Here is a 14,006-nt window from a genome sequence, read left to right as displayed (position 1 = left end):
TTGGGGTTTATGGTCCTCATAATTATGAGGATAAATTTGAGGTGTGGAAAACAAGAGCAAAAGGAATATATGTAGATGGATATGTTTAGGAGACTCTAAATATATCTTATTTCAATATGAAAATGAGGGGGAAATAATTGTACAGAGAGGAAAACGAAAAGTTTTAGAGATATGGTGAATCAATGTGGGCTCACATATGCGCACTTTCAAAGCCAATAATATACATGGTTAAATAAAAAGAAGAATATGTTGATTAAGGAGATAATTGATAAGGTCTTTATAAATTTTAAGTGGTTGGAGGAATTTCCTAAAACACGAGATTTTGTTCTACCATCTATTTAGTCAGACCATTCACAAATATTGGTACACAATTTTTTATGATAGAAAATCTAGAAGGAACTTTAAATTTGAGCTTATTTGGTTAGAGAATAGGAATGTGGGAAGATAATTCAACAAACATAGAGTGAACAATGTAATAAGAATTATATTTCATAGTTAGTTCAAAAGATGAAAAGATGTGAGATATTATTGGTTAGTTAGAGTAAGAAGGCTTTTCCAAATGCTAAAAAAGTTATAGTAGATTTGATGAATGAGGTAGCAAAGGTTAAAGGTAAAGAGAAGGTTAGAAGGTAGTTTTGAGATAATAGAGTGGATTGTAAATAAAATTCAGGTGATGTGGTTAAGGGATGATGTAACACCCCTCACCTGATCCAATAACATATCCGAGTAAGAGATGCTACATTTAAACTCTAAATGTGTCACTTAAAATTACCATTGTTTCATTATAATTTCACAAAACATTATCAATCACACATAATTCACATTATTACTAATTAGACTAAGTATATGCTAAACTAAGGTCCAAAATTATTATACTAAAGGGCTTGAACTTGGAGCGTGAGGAGTGATGTTATCTTAACTAAACTAACTTTCTTGATTCTTCTCAGAACTTATCTATCACCTATATGTTTAGAAACAAACATGTTATGCTCCATGAATAGCTTAGTAAGTACTCAATTGAATTCATTCTTACAATATATATATATACAATTTAAATAAAATTTTAAAAATATTTATTCACACAATTTCTTTTACTAATATACTTGAACTTTTAATTCATTTTTCAAAATATAAAATCATTTAAATTTACTTTTTAACTTATAGTTTTTACTTTAAAACATATAGTTACTAATCAACTTTCACATTCACATATTTCATTTAACACTTGATTCACATGAATCACTAAAACACATATATCACTATAACACTTTTACTTTTACATATCACTTTTGCAATCCTAAATGAATCTTAAAAGAGTTCAATAATTTCAATACATTGCAGAGATCTAGGTTAAACATGAACTTTTCACCTTTAATGGAACTCTGATAATGGGAACTCCAGAAAAAATATACGAGAAATCTAGTATATCATATTTCCTCTCTATAAAATTATTGTTGTTATGAACATGTCTATGAATACTTGTTATGTTGATATGTTTAATTTAATTAAAATGCCTTAAATTTAATTCATGTTAGGTTGATTGCATTTCGTCCATTTAAGTTATTAAAATTATGTTTGTATTGTTATAGGTCTTGGTAAATTGTTTGATTAAGAAAAATCATGATTAAGTTATTCTTGCATTATAATTGTAAGGTAACTAATGAATTAATTATTTAATCGTGTTGAAATTGTAATTAATTAACACAATACTTAATTAGTACATGTTTAATCTTCTAAGGTAGTTGAGGATTAAATTACCGACGGTATTAAACGGTACATTAGCCTTGCATAACTTGAAAGATTATTGTGATTAAACTGTTTCAACTTTGGAATACATTGTTACCTCACTTAATCTTTTATGTGCTTCTGAAGATTAATTAATTGTTTGAATTGGCATTGGAAAATGTTCAAGAAATTAGTTAATTTAAAAGGTATGTATTAGCAGTAGTTAGCAAATTACCAAGTTGTCGTGAATTTATTCGTAACAACATGAATATGAATTTAGTAATTCTAAGTTAAGAAATGTAAGTAATCTAACACAATTATGTCATCTTGATTAAAATCATCTTTTGAAATCGTGCATTGGAACTTTTATTTTTATTTTATTTTATATTACTTAGTTAAATTTTAGTTTTTAATCATTTCCTTAAAATCAAAATATTTTCTTCACCAAAGTGTTTTTAATTGCATTCATAAATAAATATTTTCACAGTCCCTGTGGGTACTATAACTCGACATTGACTTGTCACTTTATTACTTGTTGCGATTGTGTACACTTGCACATTTGCATCGTTCCAATAAGCTAATACAAGAGTCTCTTAAATAGTATTTTGATAGACTTTAAAATCTCATTTATAAGTTTAAAATATCTCTTTAATAATTATCTTTCATATTCAAATAAAACATCCAAATCAGTCTCCAAGTTAAAGATAAGGATAAGGATAATGCTTGAGATGAGATTGTTGAACCTTTCTCCTTCTACTTTTTCCAATTTCGACCAGCATTATTCAAGAAATAATAAAACATATTTTAAGGATCTTTTTATGATAGTGTAACACCACAAAGATCAAAGTAAATGTTAGGATATTATTATGGGATATTACCTTTTAGTAATTTGATTCCTAATGAGATATTATAGGATATTATTATGGGATATTATCTCTTAGACAATTTGATTCCTAATGGGATACTATAGGATATTATTATGGGATATTATCTTTTAGCAATTTGATTCCTACGTAACTACTATTGTATAGATATATATATACTTGAGGCCTATCAATAAAATTTAAGAGATTAGCCTATTTTTTTCATGGCATCTAAGAAAGGTTTTTGGCAAAAAAAAAATCTTTCATCATTCTAAATTTCTGGCGGGAAGTCTTCTCCTACTCCACCACCACTAGGGGGCGACACTTCCTAGTTTTACCGTTGAGCAATGGCAGTCTTTTATGGCAGTGTTTAGTAATAAACAATAAACTTCCACTCGGTTGAATTATAAGTCTAAGAACAATTGGATTATTGATACGGGGTGTTCAAATCATGTTACGAGTGATATTATGTGTTTGAAAAATGTGAGAGATGCTGTAGCATGTTTCGTAGGACTCCCTAATGGACAAACACTGATGGCTACCCAAGAAAGAAAGGTTAAATTGATGGGAAAAATTCACTTAAAACACGTTTTTTACGTTCCTAAATTAAACTCTAATTTAATTTTGGTTTCCAAGTTGAATGATGATATGAATTTTTTTGTCCAATTTTCTACTAACATATGTGCTATTTAGGACCTTCATTCGAGAGAGGTGATTGGAGCGTGTGAGAGACAGGATGGACTTTACTACTTTCGAAAGGTTTCGACTGTCAAAGCGGTTTTGGTTGAAGCTTCATCATCTTTAGAACTTTGGCATAAAAAATTAGGTCACCCTTCCGAGAAAGTAGTAAAGTTACTTCTTTATGTTGATAACTCTAGAGATCATCTGAATAAAGCATGTGAACTTTGTCATCATGCTAAATAGACTAGAAATAGCTTTCCAATTAGTGAACAGAAAGCCACTCATATTTTTGAGGTAGTTCATTTTGATTTATGGAGGTTTTTAACACTCTTTCATCTTGTGGATTTCATTATTTTTTTTGACATTGGTTGATGATTTCTCTCGGGCTATTTGGGTATATCTATTGACTAATAAAAAGAGGGTTTTCAAATTTTTCATGTCGTTCATTGTTATGGTTGATCGTCAATTTTCTTAACAAATAAAGTGTGTTATAAGTGATAATAGGACGAAATTTAATTGCCTTCATGATTATTTTCTTGCAGATAGCATTATTTTTCAAACATCTTGTGTTGGTACTCAACAAAATGAGAGAATGGAGAGCAAACATCAACATATTTTATATGTAGCTCATGCTTTGCGTTTCCAGGGAAATCTACCTATATCTTTTTTGAGGGAATGTGTGTTGGTTGCTTCTCATCTCATTAATCACACTCCTTCACCTCTTCTTTAGAATAAAACACCATATGAAATGTTCTTTGGTAGTGCTCCTTTGTTTTGATGATCTTCATGTGTTTGGTTACTTATGTTTTGCTCATAATCAACGTTCTAAAGGTGATAAGTTTGCTACTCGAAGTCGAAAGTGTGTTTTTGTTGGGTACCCTTTTAGAAAGAAAAAAAAGGGTTGGTATTTATATGATCTAGATTCTAAGAAGTTTTTTGTGTCTCGTGATGTGAAAATTTTTTAGGATATTTTTCTGTATTTGGATAAGACTATTGCAACCATTGAGTCTGAAAATGTTGTTTTGCCATATGGGAGTGCAAATGTCATTTTTTATACATATTTTGGTGTCAGAGGTGTTACAACCCGCGATATTTCCTCTGCTTGCTACTCCGTATCCTATGAGTTCACCACATGCGAGTGCTCTAACACCTGTGGTATCTTCTTCTTCTGCCAATGACATGGTGGTACATGGGGCATTCAGTAATGATGTGCCTGAATTGGGACGAGAGCATAGGGAGAATTTACCTCTGTGAATCTTCGGGATTTTGTCACTCATACCATCATAAAGAAAAGTCCATCTCCCACCTCACATACTTCAGAGCCTCCCTCGGGTACTTTATTTCTTATATCGCCTTATGTTAATTGTGACAAATTTACTATCAAACACCAAAAATTTCTTGCAACTATTATTGTAGGGATTGAGCCATAGTCTTTTAAAAAGGCTATGAAGGATACAGGATGGTGTTATGTTATGCAAAAGGAGAATTATGCTCTGAAGGATAATGACACTTGGTCTATGGAAACACTTCCTCCTAAAAAGAAAGCACTGGGTAGTAAGTGGGTGTACAATATTAAATATAACTCTGATGGAAGTATTGAGAGACTTAAAGGCCATCTTGTTGTTATCGGTAATCACTAGGTAGAAGGTATTGACTATAATAAAACTTTTGCTCCTGTGGTGAAAATGATGACTGTTTGTGCTTTCTTAACTATTACAGCTTCGAAAAATTGAGAGTTACATTATGTGGATGTCCATAATGCCTTCCTGTATGGTGATCTTGATGGAGAAATTTACATGAAGCTTCCTCTAGGTTTTGCTCTTGATAAGCCTAGAATGGTTTGCGTTTGTACAAGTCTTTGTATGGGTTGAAACAGGATCTTCAGTGTTGGTTTGTGAAGCTTGTTATTGTACTAAAGGGTATGGATTTTTTCAATCATATTTTAATTACTCACTCTTTACATACACTAAGGTATTTGTACACATTAATGTGTTGGTTTATGTTGATGATTTGCTTATTTCTAGAAACGATTCTACTGCTTTGAAAACTTTTAAGGGGTATCTTAGTTCTTGCTTCCATATGAAAGATCTTGGTGGTTTGAAATATTTTTTGGGGACAGAGGTAGCTTGTAGCTCTTTGGGGTTATTTCTTTTTCAAAGGAAATATGCACTTGATATTATTCAGAGACGGGTCTTTTGGGAGCAAAGCCTGTAAGATCGCCAATAAAGCAAAATCATAAATTTGTGTATGCTATAGGGACAATTTTGTCTTATCTTCAGCCGTATAAATGGTTAATGGATCGTTTGATTTATTTGGAAATGACCAGACATGATTTGGCATACTCAGTTCATGTCTTATCCTATTTTATGCATGAACCAAGGTAGAAGCATTGGGATGCAGCTCTACGTGTTGTCTGGTACTTGAAAGGCTCTCTTGACCAAGAGATTATTTTGAGATCTGATAGTGATTTTTCCTTGAAAAGGTGGTGTGATTTGGATTAGGCTACTTATTCGTTAACTCGACATTCTCTTACTAACTGGATTGTCTTTCTAGGATAATATTTTATTTCCTGGAAAACTAAGAAACAACATATTGTTTCCCGTTCTTCTGCTGAGGCTGAGTATAGGTTTATGGCTTCTGTCACATATGAGCTCAAATGGTTGAAGGCATTTTCATTGAGCTTAGATGTTCATTATCCTAAAGCAATTCCTTTATTTTTTGATAGTCAATTCGCGTTGCATAGTGCACAAAATCTCATATTTCACGAGTGTACTAACATATTGAAGTGGATTGCCACTTTGTTAAGGATGCAATCTAGGATAGATTAATTGCACCTTTTTATGTTCCAAGCTCCGCTCAATTGTCTAACATTTTTACAAGGGCATTTGGTAAACAGCAATTTGAATATTTTCTCAGCAAGTTGGGCATTTATGATCTGCATGCTCCAACTTGAGGGGATGATAAGATGTAACTATGGGATATTATTTTTTAACAATTTGATTCCTAGTGAGATATTATAAGATATTATTATAAGATATTATCTCTTAGCAATTTGATTCCGAATGGGATATTATAGGATATTATTATGGGATATTATCTTTTAGCAATTTGATTCTTAAATAACTACTATTGTATAGATATATATACCCTTGAGGTCTATCAATAAAATTCAAAAGATTACACTATTGTTGTCAGCAAAACATGTTAATTTTGTTTTGCACTTAGTTTTCCTAAAGATATGTCTAGCTTGTTGCCCAAAAGTCTATCCAGATAATTTTCGAACAAAGATAGAACATAGTAACAAAACATACAATTTAAAATTTTGTTTAAATATGATGAGAAACTTTACATACAAAATAACTAAGGTTCCAACACTGTGAGATTCATGTTAGTATATCTCTGATGTGTATTAAGAATTAGTTTATATATGGAATTGGTGTATATGTATTTTCTTATATACATGATTTTTGTGATTAAAAAATCGGGGAGGTATTAGTGACCAAACAAAATGAAGGGTTAGAAATTAGATTCGAGCAGTAAGAAACCGAAGTCAAAAAAAGTTAAATAATTAGAATTGAAATGTAATCCTTTTATCATATATTATAAATACTGTTGAAAGGCTGGTGTTGGTTACTAGTTACTTTGTAAATCTAACTAAAGGTCGTTACTTAGTTAATTAGTTAGGGACTAAAATGTAGATATATAAATAGGTTGTGGGTGTAACTTAAAAATATTCCTTTTATCTCTTAATGAAAGCATCTTTCAGATTACTTTTGTTTCCCCTCTTTTTCATGCCTTTACTATCGACGCTATTACTCTGCTCTGTTTCTTTGTGATTATCACCGACGTACCACCAACCGACGACGGTCACTAACTTTTTCCAGCATGGTATCAAAGCCACCGTCAGTTGCTTCTTTTTCGGTTGTCGTGAGTCTATTCTTCGTTTGATTTTTCCTTTACATACGCAACTTTTCTCTTCTGCAAATTTCTTTTTTTTTGTTCACCAATCAGTAACTTTTGTGGCACAAGTGTGGCTGTTGCTAATTGTTGATTGGTTAGAATGGTGAATCCTTCGAATTATGTTGTTGATATCAACCATCCATTGTATTTGCATCCGTTTGATACTCCAAGTACACAATTAGTTTCTTATCAACTTCTTGGGCCTGAGAATTTTACTATTTGGAGTCGTGCTATGCAAATAGCACTGTTGGAAAAGAATAAATTGGGTTTTGTTGATGGTTCCTGTTCTAAAGAATCGGTGCTAGCCGATTTGTATCCGCAATGGGATAGATGCAATGCTCTAGTGTTGTCATGGATTTTAAACACTGTTAGCAAGGTGCTTTTGGCTGGAATAGTCTTTGCTTCTAGTGTTGCGACAGTTTGAACAGATCTTAGTGAACATTTCAACAAAGTTAATGGTTCATGAGTTTTATTTTTGCATCATGATATTGTTTCTCATTGTCAGGGGACTAAATTAGTGTCTGTATATTTCACCAAAATGTGTCTATTGTGGGATGAGAATGATGCGCTTGTTGCGTTTTCTTCTTATAGTTGTTCTGAACACTCAAAGCAAAAAGCTAATTATATTGTTCAGCAATGTTTGTTCTAGTTTTTAATGGGTCTGAATGAAACTTATGGTGCTATTCGTAGTCAGATTCTGTTAATGACTCCTCTGCCCACTGTTAATCAGGCTATTCCATGTTGTTGCAAGAAGAATCTCAACAGTTTCATGCTTCAAGGCCAGTTGCTTCCAAACCAACATCAGTTTTTCCGACTAATGTAGCTCAAAAGAAATGATTTAATGGTTTCTGTGACCATTGCAAAATCAAGGGACACAAAAGGGAAAATTGTTACAGGTTAATTGGATATCCTCTCGATTTTAAGTTCACAAAGAGGATGACTACCGATTCCACTTACTCAGTGGTGAATAATGTGATTGTAACTGACATGGTGGATACAATGGCTAATGTTGATCCATCTCATACTCCTCAAGCTCCTGTCTTCATACAAGCTCAATATCATATTAAGCTTGTTGAATAAATAGTCTTTTGTAACGCCCACTGCAAGTTTGGCTGAGACTAGTTTGGCAGGCATGTTCTTACCTTGTGAATGGATATTAGACACTGGCGCTACTAACCACATGCTATCTAACTTTCACTGTTCAGAATCTGTTGTTTTATGTGCATCATCTTCATCTTCTGTTCGGTTACCTATTGGTTCATCCTCGCCAATCACACATGCTGGTTGTTGCACTTGCATTGTTTCTCCTGATATTAAATTAGTCAATGTGTTGTATATACCAGATTTTCGTTATAATTTGCTTTCCATTTCTAAGCTTACTAAATACTTGCATTGTTTTGTTTCATTTTATCCTCATTTCTAGATATTTCAAGATCTCTCAAGTGGAAATATGAAGGGGATTGGTAGAGAAAAAGATGTTCTATAAATCTTTCATCCTTCTTGAACTATTTTTTCCCCAAATTTAGTTTCAATTCTGTCACCAAAATATGCATCAACCATGGGTAACATCTCATTTCATACAACTGCCACTACTAATTCGTCTTTACTCTGGCATTCCCAACTTGGTCATGCTTCTATTTCAAGGTTGAATAAGATGCCTTTGCAACCATGTATTTTTCCAATAATACTTCTGCACAACAATGTTATGTATGTCCTCTAGCAAAACAAACTAGGCTGCCATTTCCAATAAGTAAAACTCGGGCTGAGGCAACGTTTTCTCTTATTCATTTAGATTTGTAGGGTCCGTATAAAGTTTTAACCCATAGTGGGCATAGAAATTTCATGACTATAGTAGATGATTTTACTCGTTTGACTTGGGTGTATCTTTTGAGTTTAAAGAGTGATGTTCTAGTACAGCTCAAACAATTTTTTCTCATGATAAAAAATTAATTTTCTGCTACTGTTAAAACTATATAGAGTGATAATGGAAGTTAATTTTTTAACACTGTATGTACTGAATTTTTTCGTACCATGGGAATTATACACCGAGGTTCTTGTACTCACACTCCACAACAAAATGGGGTGGCTGAATGTAAACATCGACATTTACTTGAGGTAGCCCACTCTTTAAAATTTCAATCTCATATGCCTAGCAAATTTTGGGGAGAGTGTGTCTTAGTAGCCTATTTTATTATTAATCGTTTACCAACTCCCCTTTTAGATTGGAAAAGTCCTTTTGAGGTTTTCTTACAAGAAATTACCTAATCTTTCTTGTTTAAAGGCTTTTGGTTGTCTTTGCTATGCCACCACGTCTCATTATCGTGATAAATTTTCCCCAAAAGCAATACCATATGTTTTCATGGGGTATTCTACTGTCCAAAAAGGCTATATTTTATTCAACCTCCACACAAAAACATTTTTTGTTAATCGGGATGTCATTTTTCATGAAAATATTTTTCCTTTTAAATTTCATGTTCAATCTCCTTTTTTTTTCCCTACATCTGATAGTACCACTTTTCTTAACCTTGATAATTCTTTTTCCCATCTCCCTAATATCATGGCTTCACGATCTGATTCATCATCCGTTCTTCCTGTTTCTTCCCCCGATTCACCTGTTGTTCCTCTATCACCTACACCTCCCTTACATCGTACTTTGCGTCTTCCTAAACAACCACAATGGATGCAAGACTATGTTTGTTCTAACCTATCCTCTACTTCTTCACTTGAGACAGGTTAGTATGCCATTTCTTGGTTTTATTCTTCTTCTCATTTACCATATCATTCTCGTTCTTTTGTTGCTAATATTTATGCTATTACTGAACCCCAAACTTATCAATAGGCTATCCTGGATTCGAGATGGATTGATGCTATGAAATAGGAAATTCAAGCTTTGGAAGAGAATGGCACGTGGGAGGTGGTGTCATTGCTTCATGATAAGATTCCCATTGGCTGCAAATGGGTTTATAAGGTGAAATATAAATCTGATGGCTCCATTGAGCATTTCAAGGCACGGGTTGTTGGTAAATGTTATCAGCGGCAAGCAGGAGTGGATTTTCAAAAAGCCTTTTCTCCAATCGCGAAACAAGTTACTGTTCGTACTTTTATTAGTGTTGCTACTATGAATGATTGGCTGATTTTTCAAATGGATGTGTATAATGCATTTCTTCAAGGTGATTTGTATGAAGAGGTATACATGGACCTTCCGGAGGGTTTTCGTAAACAGGGGGAGCATAAGGTTTGTCGTTTACTCAAGTCCCTTTATGGTTTGAAACAAGCTTCTCGACAATGGAATTTGAAGCTGACTGAGGCTCTCTTACATGGTGGATATGTTCAGAGCAAACATGATTATTCTTTGTTCACAAAAAAATAAGGTGATAAGATTGTTGTGTTACTTGTTTATGTAGATGACTTGCTGATTACCGGAAATGACATTGGGATGATTGATGGGTTAAAAAAGGTTCTTCATGGGAGTTTTAAAATGAAAGATTTGGGAGAATTGAAGTATTTCCTTAGCATTGAAATAGCACGATCAAACAAGGGCATCGTTTTAAGCTAGAGGAAGTATGCATTGAAGTTAAAATCGAATGCTGGGTTCTACAAAGCCAAGCCGACTAGCACACCATTTGAGCAAAATAAGAGGTTTACCACAGCTGAATAAGAGGTTTACTCTGCTCTGCTTCTTTGTGATTATCACCGGCGTACCACCAACCAACGACGGTCACTGACGTTTTCCAACAAATACCATAATATTGAATTAAATAAATAATTATATTAGCTAATTACTTTATTTAATATAAAAACCACATATTTAATATTTTTAAAATGGAAATTCTAATTTAACTAATGGAATGGATTATTGAGCCGATTACTAGAAAGTCATGGCAATTTTATTTGTAATAAGTTTTTAATTATTTGGTTAAAATAGGATGAGAAAAAGGAAAAACTGGAATTGGTAGTTTGCTATAATTAAGGAATGAAGTAAAATACCAAAAAGTATATAAAAATAAAAGAATGAAGTAACGTGAAAGGAAAAGTGATTGTCTACCATGCTGGCTTTGGGACACATAACCGTGCAAGCTGGCCAGGGCCGCCGGCTCCTTCCCAACATATATTACTAAGATTGTTTTTTTTTTTTTGTGTTAATTCTAATTTCAAATTGCTATTTTGCAGTAACATCTAAAAAGATACGTGATTATTTATTGATTAAAGGATTATTATTCTGCCCGGAATATAATAATTTTATAAATATTTTATTGAGTTGGTATAATTTTTAATTAGATTATTAATTCAGTTAAAAAATTATATAAATATTTTTTAATATTATAATTAATATTACTATGATGACATTTTTGTCATTTTATACTGTTATAACATCTTTAACTGAAATAGTTAAGAATTATAAATTTAAATATCGAACATGTAATCAATGGTATTAAAATACAAATTTGTTACCATTCCACTTAAATTTATTATTAAATCAATTTTAAAAGTAAATGATTTTAATATAAAATATGTGAAAATTTTTAATATATATTTATTAAATTTATTATAATGATACATATAATTATCCTAATGTCATTTGTTGAAATTTTTTTAATCTAATCAACAGAGTAATGATCCCTATTGAAATATTTGGAATAAATTTATTTAGTATAGAATCATATAAATTGGAGAAAATTCATATTAGCAAGAAATTGGTGTCAATGAGAAACAGACAAGACTCAAATTAAGAGTTAAGTACATCAATAATTTTTAGAGAAAAAGTACATAAATTTCTCAAAGGTTTGGTAAATTTATTAACTGAAATTTGATGAAAAATATGCTAATCGAGGATAAAAAGACGATTTTACTCTTTTATTAGTTAACTATATTTTTTTAGTTTTAATAAAGTTTTATGCAAATAAATGTTAAATATCTTAATAAAATTATATATTAACTTTCAAATCAATTGATTCAATTATTTAATTTAAAATAAAATAATTAAATCTTTGATAAAATATTAATTAAAATGAAAGAAGGAAAATAAATGAAATGATATTTTAATAACTAAAGTACATTTTTTAAAAATATGAGTTTGATTAATTAAATTAATTAAATTTTAATTTATTTTCAAACTTGTCAATGATAATAGTTATATTTTTATCATTTTTTTTTAATTTGCTTTCATTTTAATCATTTTTTGTCATTAAAACCTTCTATATAATCATACTTAATTTATTTTAAATAAAATAGCTTAAATAATTCATCTATTTAAATTTTACTTAATGTAAAATTTGATTTTATAGAACTTCAATTTTTGTAATTAAAAATAGAGAAAAGTATGTATGAATAAAAATATAAATGGTTAATAAAAAAAGGGATAGTTATCTTTTTATTTAATTTAAATTTCAGGAGGTTTTATCTAATTTGCATCAATCCTAAGAACCATAGAATATTTTTCTACAAAACCTTTGAAAATTTGCAGAGTTTGTCCATTTTTACTATAATTTATAAAATAATATAAAAAATTTAACCATGGATCATGTTAAAGACATTCACGCGAATCAGTCATGATCACGTTTTAGGACATATTTGTAATTCCGTAATGGATTAAGGGCAAATGTAGGAATTAGACATATTGTATGGTACAGCGACTATAATTCAAGTATCTTTAATAACTTTAGGCCTTAAGGACACCTTGAACTCAGCCAAACCTCCCTCCTCTTCACTCTGCCTATTCCAAGCCTTTCATTTTATACCAAATTCATGGCAGCCACTACCTCAGCTACAAGTAGCTGCTCCGGATTCTTCAACCTCCGCTCAAATAATGATGAGCCGAGGGTGGTCCGATCCTCATCATCCACTCACAGCTCACCTGCTGGTGGGTGCGGGAAGCTAGATGGTGTTGCTATGTGGTTCATCAATGGTGTAGCAACCGCATTCTTCGCGTCGCTACAACGATGTTCTTGCATCCGTATTGCCACGGAGGAGGAAGACGATGGCGAGGAAGCCAACGACGTACCGTTGATCCATAGTGATGGGAATTACGTGAGGCATGAAGCTGGAACGATCAGCCGGAGGAGGAGGAAGATCATCTCTTAAAAGTGTGGAAATATTTTGGTTTATTACATAATATGGTAAGTTAAATATGATGGGGGGATTTTCATGGATTCTGTAAAAGTTTTAATGGGAATTTTCACTTTTTGTTTGAATCAGTGATGAATATGACATGATCAAAATAAGAAGAAAAAGTTCACTAAAATGTCAAATTTTCAGTCTTATTATAAGCTTCCAAGCCAATCGATTAGAATTAGATTGTTTATAGATATATAAATAATTTTACGCAAGTTGATAGAAACTGACAAAATTTTATAAATTATTCATTGAAGAGAATAATTGGAGTTTTTCCTTTTCTTTTTTCATTTTCCTTTTCTGCTCATTATTTCTTAAGTATTTGGATCCTTCCTAAGCACATGGTGCCAATTCATAGCATGTGAAAGTGTTGCGATTCACGTAAATAATTCCAGTTCCTCACTTAAACTTTATACAACCAGCCTGGACATGTTTTATTTTTTCCCCAAAAGAAATTATTATTTATAGAATTTTGTAGGAATTTCATTGCATGTAAATTCATGAATAAAACTAAGAGGTATGGTGTGGTGGTTGTTCAACTTATCCTTTAATCATGAGGTTAGGGTTACGATCCTCATCTATGGGAATGGAGCACATTTCATGATCAGTCGTTTACCTCTTTAGACAGCACCCGTGATGAAGAGATTAGACATTACTATTGAAGAT

General features: G+C 31.8%; 1 protein-coding gene across 1 annotated transcript; it reads left to right on the top strand.

Annotated features, from left to right (window-relative positions):
• The first annotated feature begins 12,822 nt into the window (after positions 1-12,822).
• On the top strand, positions 12,823-13,470 carry LOC107910321 (uncharacterized). The gene has a single exon (XM_016838137.2). The coding sequence runs from the start codon at positions 12,975-12,977 to the stop codon at positions 13,308-13,310; it is 336 nt and encodes a 111-aa protein (XP_016693626.1). The 5' UTR covers positions 12,823-12,974; the 3' UTR covers positions 13,311-13,470.
• Positions 13,471-14,006: the final 536 nt, after the last annotated feature.

The sequence above is a fragment of the Gossypium hirsutum genome, chromosome D02 (assembly GCF_007990345.1).
Source record: "Gossypium hirsutum isolate 1008001.06 chromosome D02, Gossypium_hirsutum_v2.1, whole genome shotgun sequence".
Taxonomy (NCBI): domain Eukaryota; kingdom Viridiplantae; phylum Streptophyta; class Magnoliopsida; order Malvales; family Malvaceae; genus Gossypium; species Gossypium hirsutum.
This window is presented reverse-complemented; position numbering and strand designations above follow the sequence as displayed.